The sequence below is a fragment of the Lissotriton helveticus genome, chromosome 1_1 (genome assembly GCF_964261635.1).
Source record: "Lissotriton helveticus chromosome 1_1, aLisHel1.1, whole genome shotgun sequence".
In the NCBI taxonomy this organism is placed as follows: domain Eukaryota; kingdom Metazoa; phylum Chordata; class Amphibia; order Caudata; family Salamandridae; genus Lissotriton; species Lissotriton helveticus.
The window spans coordinates 465,384,647-465,396,889 of NC_136057.1; the positions used below are offsets into that span (position 1 = coordinate 465,384,647).

Sequence of the window (12,243 nt, forward strand, 5' to 3'; positions counted from 1 at the left end):
CAGGCAGAGGGATAGATACCCATAGTTAAGGAAGAATTCCAGATTACGTTTAGATAGGGGTTCAACCATGAGGCTAGTGCTTTAAAAAGTTTCGCCGGGCAGGGGTCTCCTGAAGAACCTGTTTTACTCTTGTCAAGCTCTATGCGGGAGGCAACCGAACGAAATTGGGACCAGATGCTGAGTGTCTCTGAAGCGAGGTCAAATAGAGCAGCAAGCTCAGCCGGAGTGAAAGAGGAGTAAATTAGCTGTATTTTCTCCAGGAAGAAGATTGAAAGATCCTCGCACAAGGACGATGAAGGGGCAAAAGTTCTGTCAAAGCCTTAGACCTGTGAAAACCTTTGACGATCTTAAAGACCTCTTTGGCTAAGTTATCAGAGCAATTGATTTGATTGCAAGGAAGTTGCTAATGATTTTGCTCTTCAGCCCATGAATTATTTTTTAACGCTGCTCTTTAAACGCACTTGGCCTCAGGATTATATGATTTGCGCCAAGTGCGTTTAAGCTTCTTGCACAGGCTTTTTTCAACTTGAAGTTCCATAGTAAACCAGGGGGCAGAGGGATTTTGTCTAGATGATTTAGCCTTCCTAAGGGGAGCAATTCTGGCGAGGGCGAACCAGTGATTGAAAATAGTGACATCATTGCTAGGGTCTCCCGTCAGTTGAGGTGTATTGTTTAGTAGCTCAGTGCCGGGGAGACCGTCAACCAATTTCTGCTTGTGATGACTATTGAGCTAACAGAGTCAGAAGGTCCGCATATCAAGCCGAAAGGGACTAGTAAGTGGTCTGACCAAGTTAGTGGTAATGGAGTCTCTACTTTCAAATTGGGGATGTTAGTGAAAATAAGATCTAGCATATGACCTGCCACATGAGTAGGGGCGCACACCATTTGTGTTAAATTTAGACCTTTCAGTGTATTTGCCAATTGTGCAGCCTTGAGACATTTGAAATTGTCCATGTAGACATTGAAATCTTCAAGAACAAGGAAATTGGCATGCTTTAAGGACAGATCTACAATAGTGTCATACAGTGCGAGGAGGTGGATAGCAGGTGTTATCAGGGGGTCTATAAACCAGAATGCCAGCCACAGAGAAAGCAGGGGAGGTCCTTATGCAGTAGAAGAGTGCCTCTATTGACCCCAGGCCAGCAAGACTCCTGCAGGAGATCTCCCATCCCTCCCTCATAATGATGGCCAGCCCTCCCCCACACTTGTGGCTGGTCTGGTTGGCCACCAAAATCCAAAAGCCCTTCGGGACCGCTAGCCTTATGTCAGGATTGGAATTTTTCCTTTAACCAAGTATCAGAAACATGAGGTCTCAGGAGTTGGCCTCCAGGGAAAACCAGATATCATCGCTGTGTTTTTCGATTCTTAACTCTTCTGTACCTGATATATATCCAGGGCTCACTGTGCCACTGGATTCAAGCTATCCTGGCTGAGGAGGGGTGAAACCCCAAAACCGGTCCTAGGATGCTTGTTTCCGCTCCAGGGAGTACATGGCTTGGCAGTTTGGGCTGGACTGTTCCCATGAGGCATATGGTGAAGACTGATTTGCATATGGCCATGTCTAAACTGGGGTGACATGGTGAGCAAAAGAATGATGGATTTAACCAAGATCTCTTAACTGGGGGTGAATGTTTAGATTTGTTCTGCATTCCGTCCATCAATGGTGTGTCTTTTAATTTTAGAAAGTTGTCATTTTTCTTCCCTGAGCCCTTTTGTGCCTATAGCCTGGCCTGGGTGTCACATAACTGGGTGTAACTGACAGACTTTGTGCTTTCCTCCAAGGCTGCTCCTCATCCAGTCGGCGACGGCCTTCATTCCCTCGTAGAGGTTTGTTTTGGCGGGTCCTTGGTGAGGGAGAGGATGAGCTGGGTGTCGTCGGCGTAGGAGATGATGTTGAGGTCGTGATGGCAGGCCACTTGTGCGAGGGAGGCCATGTAGGCGTTGCACAGCGTCAGGCTGAGGGATGAGCCCTGGGGAAAGCCGCAGATGATGTCGGTGGCTTCGGATCGAAAGGGTGAGATGCGGACGCTCTGGGTTCTGCTGGAGTGGAAGGACGTGGTCCAGTCAAGGGCCTTCTCTTGGATTCCGGCTTCTTGGAGGCGTGTCTTTAGAGTGCAATGGCAGACCATGTCGAAGGTGGCTGACAGGTCCAGGAGTACAAGGGCTGATGTTTCGCCGTTGTCTAGTTGGTGCCTGATGTCGTCTGTGGCGGCGATGAGGGCTGTCTCGGTGCTGTAGTTTCGTCTGAATCCGGACTGCGACGAGTCCAAGATGTTGTTGTTTTTGAGGTGGCGGGCCAATTGCATGTTGAAGATTTTCTCGATGACCTTCGCCGGGATTGGGAGCAAGGAGATGGGCCGGAAGTTCTTGAGGTCCTTGGGGTCCTCCTTGGGCTTTTTGAGGAGGGCGTTGATTTTGGCGTGCTTCCAGCTTTCCGGGAATGTCGCTGTTTCAAAGGAGATGTTGATGACCTTCCGTTGTTGGGGTCCAATGGCTGCGTCTGCTTTGTTGAATAAGTGGTGTGGGCACGGGTCTGACGGAGATCCTGAGTGGATGGAGTTCATGACCTTGCGTGTCTCGTCGTCGTTGACGTTGGACCAGGAGGTCAGGCGGTTGGCGCTGGTGGTGTTCGCAGGGGAGGGGGAGTCTGGCGTAGTCGGGGCGGTCGTGGTGTTGAAGCTGTCGTGGATGTCGGCGAACTTGCGGTAGAAGAAGATGGCCAGTGAGTCGCACAGTTCTTGTGAGGGCGGGATGTCGTTGGCATTGGGGCTGGGGTTGGAGAGTTCTTTTACGATGCTGAAGAGCTCTTTGCTGTTGTGTGCGTTGTTATCCAGGCGGTCTTTGAAGGAGGATCTCTTGGCTGATCTGATGAGGTGGTGTCCTTGTTGGCTGCGTGGTTGTCCGGTGTGCGTTCGTGGAGCCGTTTCTTCTCCAGTTTCCGGCATGCGCGTTTGAGGTCTGGAGCTCGTCGGTGAACCAGGTGGCTCTCTTGCTGGCGTGGCTGTTGGAGGGTTTCTTGAGCGGGGCGAGGGTGTTGGCGCAGTCGTCGATCCACTGTCTGAGGTTGCGGGCTGCGGCATCTGGGTTGGTGGGGTCGGTGGGTGGGTTCTGGGTGAGGGTGGTGATCAGCTGGTCTTTGGTGACTTTGCTCCAGCAGCGGCGAGGCAGCTGTTGGGTGCGGTGGTTGGTTTCTTGAAGGTGAAATGGATGTAGCGGTGGTTGGTCCAGTGGAGTTCAGTGGTGTAGTCGAAGGCGACGTGGGTGCTTGTGGAGAAGATGGGGTCCAGCGTGTGGATGGCGGCGTGGGTGGGTGCGGTGACGAGTTGTCTGAGGCCGAGGTTGGCGAGGTTGTCGATCAGCGTGGCAGAGTTGGCATCGTTGTTGTTCTCGAGGTGGAAGTTCAGGTCCCCGAGGAGGATGTAGTCCGTGGAGGCGAGTGCGCGGGTGCTGGCGAGGTCGGCGATGGAGTCGCTGAACTGAGCCCGGGGTCCGGGAGTTCTGTAGATGAGTGTTCCTCTGAGGGTGGTGTTGGGGTCGGTGTGGATCCGGAAGTGCAGGTGTTCGGTGGTGTTGAGGGTGTCGTCTGCGTGGGTGGCGACCTTGAGGGTGGACTTGTGGACGATGGCTATTCCTCCTCCGATTCCGTTGGCGCAATCCCTGCGGGTGATCTTGTAGCCATCTGGGATGGCTATGGCGATGTCGGGCGCTGAGGAGTCATTCCACCAGGGCTCGGTTAGGAAGGCCACATCTGGGGCGGAGGTGTCCAGCAGATCCCAGAGCTCGACGGCGTGTTTGCGTGCAGAGCGGGTGTTGAGGAGTATGCACCGGAGGTGGTTGGGTCCAGTCCTTGGAGGTTTGGTGGCTCTGTCGCAGCTGAAGCTGCAGGTGCGGCAGAAGAAGGGTCCGTGGGTCCGTTTCAGGGCGGCCTGGAAGCTGGTGCGGTTTCGGCCCGCGTTGAGTGCGTGGAGGGTGCTGGCGTCGTAGCGGAGTCTGGTGTTGTGGCGTTCGCGGGGTCCAGGGGTTCTGGCGCTGGCCGTGGTCCAGGCGCGAACGGGCGCAGACGGGCTTGCCTTAGCGCGTGTCTGCTGCACAACTGCGCAGTGTCCGGCATATATGGGGAGGTGGGAGGGAGGAGCAGCTGGGAGGCGGGAGCAGCGAGTGGGCAGGGGGTGGGGAAACAGTGGGACAGAAGCAGAATGGGGCGCAAAGAGGGTGAAAACAGTGGCACAGAGTGCAAAAACGGGGCACACAGAGGGGGAAAACAGTGGCACAGAGGGCAAAACGGGGCACAAAAGATGGGAACAACAAGTGGCACAGAAGCAAAAACGGGGCACAGAGAAGGGGAAAAACAGTGGCATAGAGGGCACAAACGGGGCATAGAAACGGGGGTAGAGCACACTTACCAGCGAGTACTCGGCAGTGGCACACAGGCGGAGTTGCGTGGAGGGGGAGCGATCTACCAGGAGGGTCAGGGGTCGCTCCCTGTCAAGCAACCACACTAAAAGTACCACACAGATTGAATCAGTGGTTACCCTGGGATGGAGGACCACCAATGTCATGTGGAAGCTGAAATAGGGACCCATTTGGAAATCTTGGCTGTCTGATAATAAAAGATCCAAGGGCAAGGATATATCACAACTGAAAGGATATATCTCCGCTGTGGGAATAACCGAAAATAATGCATATAATTGCCCAGACCCCCAAATTGCCCCATTTTATGGGGCAGTTCTTAAAAACAATTAATGTAGATGTGGGAATTATTTGTGCAGGTTCTAATAAAGTAGATACAACATAAACAAACAATGGATGTGGCATCAACGTAGTGACCCAGATATGAGCAAAAGTGGTGGCCATTAAAAAGCAAGGTATTGATCTACAGGAAAAACAGAAGGGTCTAAAAAATTGCTCCTGTCACAACAATGTACTTACTCATTGCATTGTCCCTAGAGGTTCAGAAGGTGACAACATGATAGCCCTCATCTGAAAGCAGCAGCTTTCTCCAGAAATCATCTGGAAGATCCATCTATCAAGCTAAGCTACACTCAGAGGCTGACAAATTTGAGGCCCAAAGAAAGTGCACAAGTAGATTATTCTAGACCCCCTCATAAGGGTTTGCTTTTACGAATATGTAGGAAATTATAATGGAGAAAGTGAAACCAAAGGAAATAGCAATCTTCAAGAGGATCAAGCTTCCGCTCATTCAAGAATTACCGCACATAAACCTTAGAAAGGGAAGAGACTGCCAACAGATAACTGAGCTACTCAGTGAACACAGCGGTCCATGACAGTGGGGTAAACTCTTCAAACTAATTTTCAGCGGAAATGACAGCTGGCAGTTAAATCCTTAACAGCAGGAAAATAAATAACTCAGTGAAAACATAGAAAGATGTGAGAAGGAAAGCCAGGCATCAGAGAAGAAGAAACTTTACTGCATGTGGCAGATGATGAAAAGACACAGATGTACGAAACAAGGAAATACATTATGGACATTGCAGATGTCAAGGAGGATAACTTCCCAGGGAGCTCCGAGACTGAGAATGAGGTAGATAGAGTGATGTGATATGACCTGAACCCCAGTGGAGGATTAAAGAGGGCAGTAAAAAGTTCTGAGGGGGTCTCACTATGTAGGCTAGGGCGAGGGCAGGGGTGAGAGGAGAGGAGGAGTGAACTAGAGACTGAACTAAGGTTGCTGGAGAAACTCCACAAAGGTACCCTCTCCCAAAAGGTGGAGGAAAGTGCTATGATCTAATCTAAGTGAGATCACAAAGCAATTCTTAGGTGGATTTGAAAATGAAAGCATAACATTTGTGAAATCCAAGGGTGTCGTCAGAAGCTGACACATCACCCTTTTGCAAATGTGTATCTTTAGTTTGTTCTCATGAAGGGTAAAGAGCAGCCTTATTCCATTAATAGAGATTTTGGTGTTAGTTTCTGGGGTAATTTTACTAAGAAGGACCAAACGTGATGGATGGAATGTTTGAATTAATTGAACCTGCTGGTAGTTTCTGTGGTCTACATTAGAGTCCATCATTTTCTAAAATACTGTGGCGCTACCAACAGGGATAATCACAGGCATATCAGTGTTGACTCCATAATACATAGGAATATATAATTTTTTTTAAGTTTCAGGCATGTTTATCGATTTTATTTTTATTCAATTTTATTGTAAACATTAAGATCTGCCTGTACAAGTAATCATCTGCAAAAACACTTCATTACAGTCATTTTAATTACATTTAGCAACGGTCGACTTCACAATCCCCTCTCTATTATTACATATCATCTTTTGAGTCACTTTCTTCCTCGGGGGTGGGGGGGTACATATATCTCCTCTATACATATTCCATTTTCTCCATACTCTACTCTACTCCATTTTTGGGACATTTCCTATTAATAAATGCGGCCTGCTCCGCCACCATAGCCACATCCATATCATTGTTCCATTGAGCCACAGTCGGTGTGTTTTTAGCCCCCCACTTTTGCGCAATATTTCTCTTGGCTATCATCATGCCTGTTGTTGCCCATTGTTGTTCGGCGTGTATAAGGTCCGTAGGGCCCCATATATTTAAAAGACAACATTTGGGCTCCAGCGGGACTTGTTTCTCTGTTACCTCTGCAATGGTCCTCACCACTCCCTCCCAGTATGGTCCCAGTTTCGTACAGCCCCACAGCGTGTGATAGAAGGTGGCCACATCTCCACACCCTCACAGTCTTGTGTAGGACTACCCTGGTATAATAGGACCTATGCAGTATTTTGAACTGTACCAGCCGCAATTTGGAGGAGATTGCCACCTCCTTAGGCGACGCTACCGCATCTCGCCAGTCAGGGTCATCCATTTCTCCTACCTCTATCTGCCAGGCTTTCCTGAGACGATCAAGTGGGTCCACCCGGTTGTTTATAATTTTTTTATATGTTAGTGAAGTTGCTCGTTTGTATAAGTGGTCCGTGAGCAATCTGTCTTCTAGGGGTGATGACTCCGGGAGGGATGTATGATGGTACAACGCGTGGTATTACCACGCGTACCGTTACATCGCAGGTTTTACAACGCAAATCGTTACAACGACTTGCGTTGGGGGGCGCTGGATAGTGAATAGTTTCATTTACTATTCCAACTCCAGTCCCTGTGGATAGTAGGGAAGGTGTTGGATAGTAAATTAAACTATTCCCTATCCTAGAGCGCCCTCCAGCGAAAGACGTTGTAACGACTTTCGTTGTAAAACCTGCGTGGTAATGGTACCACGTTGTAAAAGTTTTGTGGTAAAGGATGTTCCCCCTCGGGGAGAGTCTCGGCTGGGGGATGGACCGCCTCTATGGCATGTTTGGTTTGCATATATCTAAACTGTTCCCTCGGGGCCATCTTGTACTGATCTTGCAGATAGGCGAAACTGACCACCTCCCCATTACGCCACAGGTCCCCCAGCCGGGAGACTCCAATCAGGTGCCAGTTTCGGAACCCTTTGCTATTGCCCAATGTTCCTAATCGGCCCGTGTCCCATAAGAGCGTGTGCTGTGTGAATCTACCCGTCCACCCCAGATGTCTGTTAGCCGTATGCCAAATGTGAACAGTATGCTTCGCTGGGCCCATGAGGTTACTAGTTCTGCATTGGGCATAAATCGCTCTGTTTACCCCTCCAACCCCCATGGTCATCCTGTCTAAATGATATGTGGGATCTGTGTCTGGTACATGTAACCATTGGTTAATAACCGTGAGTTGCGAGGCCCAGTAGTACACATTTATGTCTGGCAAGGCTATTCCGCCATCGTACCAGCTCTGCGTCAATTTGTGTGCAGCTATTCTGGCCAGTTTGCTGTCCCATAAAAGGGCTGTTACATTCGAGTTCACTGCTTTAAAGTATGTGTCAGGGACTGGGTATGGCTGGTTGTGCAGGACGTACAGGAATCGGGGCAGGGCTATCATCTCAAAGAGGGCTGCCCTGCCCAGCAATGTAAGCGGTAGTGCCTTCCAGTGTTTGGCGTCTCTTTTTAGTCTTTGCAAGGGGGGCTGTAAGTTAGGGGTAAAGAAGGAATATTTTTCTGAGGTAATATGGATACCCAAGTACTTAAAACTGTTCTTGATTATCTGGACTTTACAGCCTCTCGGCAAGACGTATAGTACGGATTTATCCCACTTAATGGCATATCCTGAAACTGAACCGAATACATCATAGATGTTAAGAATGGCATGTAGAGATCATGTAGGTGAGGTGATATATAGTAATACATCGCTGGCATAGAGGGATATACCATCCTCCCACTCCTCCCTCCACTTTAATCCACGTATCACAGCGTCCCATCGTATCCAGTGGTTCTAAGGCTAATGCGAACAGTAGGGGTGATAGTGGACAGCCCTGTCTTGTCCCCCTACCCAGAGTGATTTCCTTTGATACATGACCATTTACTACTATGTGCGCAATGGGGTCATTGTAGAGTAAATGTTCCAATGAGCAGAATTTTGGCCCGAATCCTAGGAAGGCCCATTCCTCCAAATCAAAGGCCATCTTTGCATCCAGTTATAGGACTGCTGTGTCTTCCAGTATAGTGTGTTTTCTGCCCAATACTCCGCGTAGGCACCTTAGATTTAATGCGGTGTTCCTACCGGGCATGAAACCGGACTGGTCCGGATGAATCAGTTTGGAGAGGTATGGTGCGAGTGGAAGCACCAGTGTTCCCCTAAAAGGAATTTGACTAAACACAACAGATTTGTCCTTCTGAGCTTCTGACGCCTTTCAGTGATTTCAGAATTTTGTAGTACTTATAAAACTCAATTGTTAATCTGCATCTACCACTTTTTGAAACCAAGATAACATGCATGACCAGATGATTCAAAATAACATGCTTTCACTTACTTATTTTTCTATTTCAGTACAAATCCAGTGAGCGCAAAAGAACACGATTTTTCTAATGACCATATTCTAAGAAAATTTCAAAAGCACATGCATGAAGCATACCCCTCTCTAAGGAAAGCATTTCTTGTGTTGGATGATGTAAGTTATTAGTTTTTGTTAATATAGAAATGAAGCCTATAAATGTTTGTATCACATCAATTCACATTTCTCTGCAGCACTCATTTTCCCATCGCACACAGCATTTTAAGCTTAAGAACCATATTTTTTTATTAATTTTAAAATAAAATGTGCAAAGCAAGACAAAAGCTGAAAAGTAGACATAATTCTAAATTCAGGAAGGGGTACTTTGTGTAGATCCTTCAAGTTTTTTTTTTAATAGAAACTAACAGTTGAAATTGAGTTTAAAAAAACAGCAATTTGTGCCAACATTTTCACCTGTAACTTCTTCTGAGTATGACAGATTGTTTAAAGCAAAATACCGTAACACCCTCTGGACCCTTCCAAGGACCTTAGGAACCCAGAGCCAATAACAGAGCTGGGGTATCATTTTTATCGGGAGACCAAGGGGAACGCTGTGTGGTAGGACATATGTGCTGGCACTGTGATCTCACGCAGAAATGTGAGGAAAATGTGATTTGTTTAATTAAATGTGAGGTTTGCAGGGGATTCTGAGTAGGAAAAGGTTGGGGGAACCATGCAAGCCACACATCCCTGGACTCCTCCGGGTATCTAGTTTTCAGAAATGTGTGGGTTTGGTAGGTTTCCTTAGATAGCTGCTGAGCCCAGGATCAAAAACTCAGGTGCCCCCCTTGCAATACCAGGTCATTTGTGATTGGTAATTTTGATGTCTCCACAACACGTTTTGGTCCGTTCCCTGTTGCAGGTACCTGGCCCACCCACGCAAGTGAGGTACTATTTTTATCGGGAAGCCTGGGGGAATGTGGGGTGGTTGGAAATTTGTGTCTGCTTTGTGATCCCACAACTGTCCTACACAGAAACGTGAGATACATTTGTTTTTTTTTAGCTAAATTTGAGGTTAGGAGGGGATTTCCGGTTGGAAAACTTTGGGGGGTCCACGCAAGCCATACCTCCCTGCACTCCCATGGGTGTATAGTTTTCCGAATTGCCTGGGATTGGTAGGTTTCCCTAGATGGCCGCCGAACCCTGGGCCAAAAACCCAGGTGACCCCCCTTGCAAAAACAGGTCGTTTTGTGTGTAGGCAATTTTGATGTTTCCAAAATATGATTTGGGCCCTTGCCTGTCGCAGTTGCTTTTCCACCCACACAAGTGAAGTACCATTTTTATCGAGAGACCTGGGGGATCACTGGATAATAGGAAGTTTGTTTCAGCCATTTCTTATACAGAAACGTGAGAAATTTGATTTTTTTCACACTAAATTTGAGGTTTACTGGGGTCTCTGGGTAGGAAAACATTGGGAGGTCCACACAGGACATACCTCCCTGGACTCCCCCCGGTGTCTAGCTTTTAGAAATGTCTTGGTTTGGTAGGTTTCCCTCGATGGCCCCTGAACCCCGGGTCAAAAACCCAGATGACCCCATTGCAAAAACAGGTCATTTTATGATAGGTAGTATTGATGTCGCCACAATACGTTTTGAACCCTTACTTGTCACGGTTACTTCGCCCACATACACCAGTGAGGTACCATTTTTATGGGGAGACCTGGGGAAACGCTGAGTGGTAGGAACATTTTGTTTTTTCAGATACCAGAAGATTATGATTCAGTAATGCAAGTCAATGTGGGACTATAGTCACATTTTGACGTTTGCATGGCATTGTGAGTAAAAAAAGTTGTTGGGATCTATGAGAGGCACGCCAACCAGTACTCCCCATTTTTTTTAGTTTACAAAAATATCTAAATTTGGTAGATTTTCCCTATAAAAAAATTACACCTTGGCACAGAAAGACATACAAGACAAATAATACAGCCTTTCTATCTGTTCCTCAAGTACACACAAATACTGGTTGGATTTGGCACGAGGGTGAGTGAAAGGTTGAAAATGTATATTTTATTTACAAGAGATTTCATAAAAAGGAAATGTACTGTTAATTATTGAAAGGTTAAAAACCTGAACCAATGACTCACAGCTTGAAAGCAGGAAAGCCATATCAAGGCACCAACCTCTATACAGGCCATTCACACACCTTTCATACTTGACACACAGGTTCACACCACCAGCTGATGGCCCAGCCCATTACAACACTCACATCAACAGACAATGTAGAGACAATGTACACCCTGGCAGAGAAAGACAGAAAATACAAATATACTTCAAAACTAATTATTCCTTAAGTACACACACACCCTTTGGATTTGGCACAAGGGTGAGTGAAGGTTCTGAACTTAAAATTTGATTAACAAGAGGTTTCACAAAAAAGAAATGCACTGTTAATAATTAAAAGGTTAAAAACCTGAACCAATGACTCACAGCTCATGAGTTGTAAAGCCATGTCTAGGCACCAACCTCTTTACAGGCCATTCATATACTTTTCATATGTGACGCACACAAGACCATTCACACTGCAAGCCGCAGACCCAGCCCATTACAACATTCACATCAACAGACAGCACCATTCAAGGGCCCAACACTTTCATACGCCCACTTGACTGACACAGCAATCACACCGGCTGGCAGTTGACCTAGTGTGTCCAGTGGTGCTTGGCTAGCAGTGTGTCTAATGACCGGCAGCAAGTCACTACTCACACACCGCCAGCGAAATGCCAGTCCACAGACACTACCAGCCAAACGCCAGTCCACTCACACCGCCAGCCAAGTGCCAGTCCATGCACACCGCCAGCAAAGTCTCAGTTCACGCACACCAGCAGCCAAGCTCCTGTCCACGCACACTGCCAGCTAAATGCCAGTCCACACACACTGCTAGCCAAGCACCAGTCCATGCACACCACCAGTCAAGCACCAGTCCATACACGCCACCAGTCAAGCACCAGTCCATACACGCCAATCCATGCACACCGCCATGCCAAACGCCAAATCCATGTACACTGTCATCAATTTTTTTTAACAGGAAAGAAAACACAAACCCATTGGAAATAGATACAAAACTATAACTACAAACACAACAGGGGTATCATTCTAATGCCAATTGTGAAACAGAGCTACAAATATTAAACCATGCAGACCAGGCAGTTCACTATTAGACTCACAGTTGCTCCCAAAAACTCTTTTGAGTGTGATACAATATGAAACATGTGGGCACACACAGCCCAGGATTAGAAGGACAATCAGCAAACTGCATATGAGTCTCCTTCCGTGTACCGCGTGTACCTCTTCGCAAACAGACTCTACATCTCTTACAGGTATTGTGTTTTTTTTTGGTGTGGGTGGAATTACATCTGGAAAGTGACAATGTTTTATC

General features: G+C 47.4%; 1 protein-coding gene across 2 annotated transcripts in view; it reads left to right on the forward strand.

The window, feature by feature from the left end:
- EFCAB6 (EF-hand calcium binding domain 6) overlaps positions 1 to 12,243 on the forward strand; it is an 803,637-nt gene that overhangs the window by 250,474 nt on the left and 540,920 nt on the right. For both annotated transcript variants that reach the window (XM_078673866.1, XM_078673867.1), the window contains exon 11: positions 8,865 to 8,985. In XM_078673866.1, the coding sequence (XP_078529992.1) occupies positions 8,865 to 8,985 (121 nt within the window). The remainder of the gene's footprint in view (positions 1 to 8,864; positions 8,986 to 12,243) is intronic.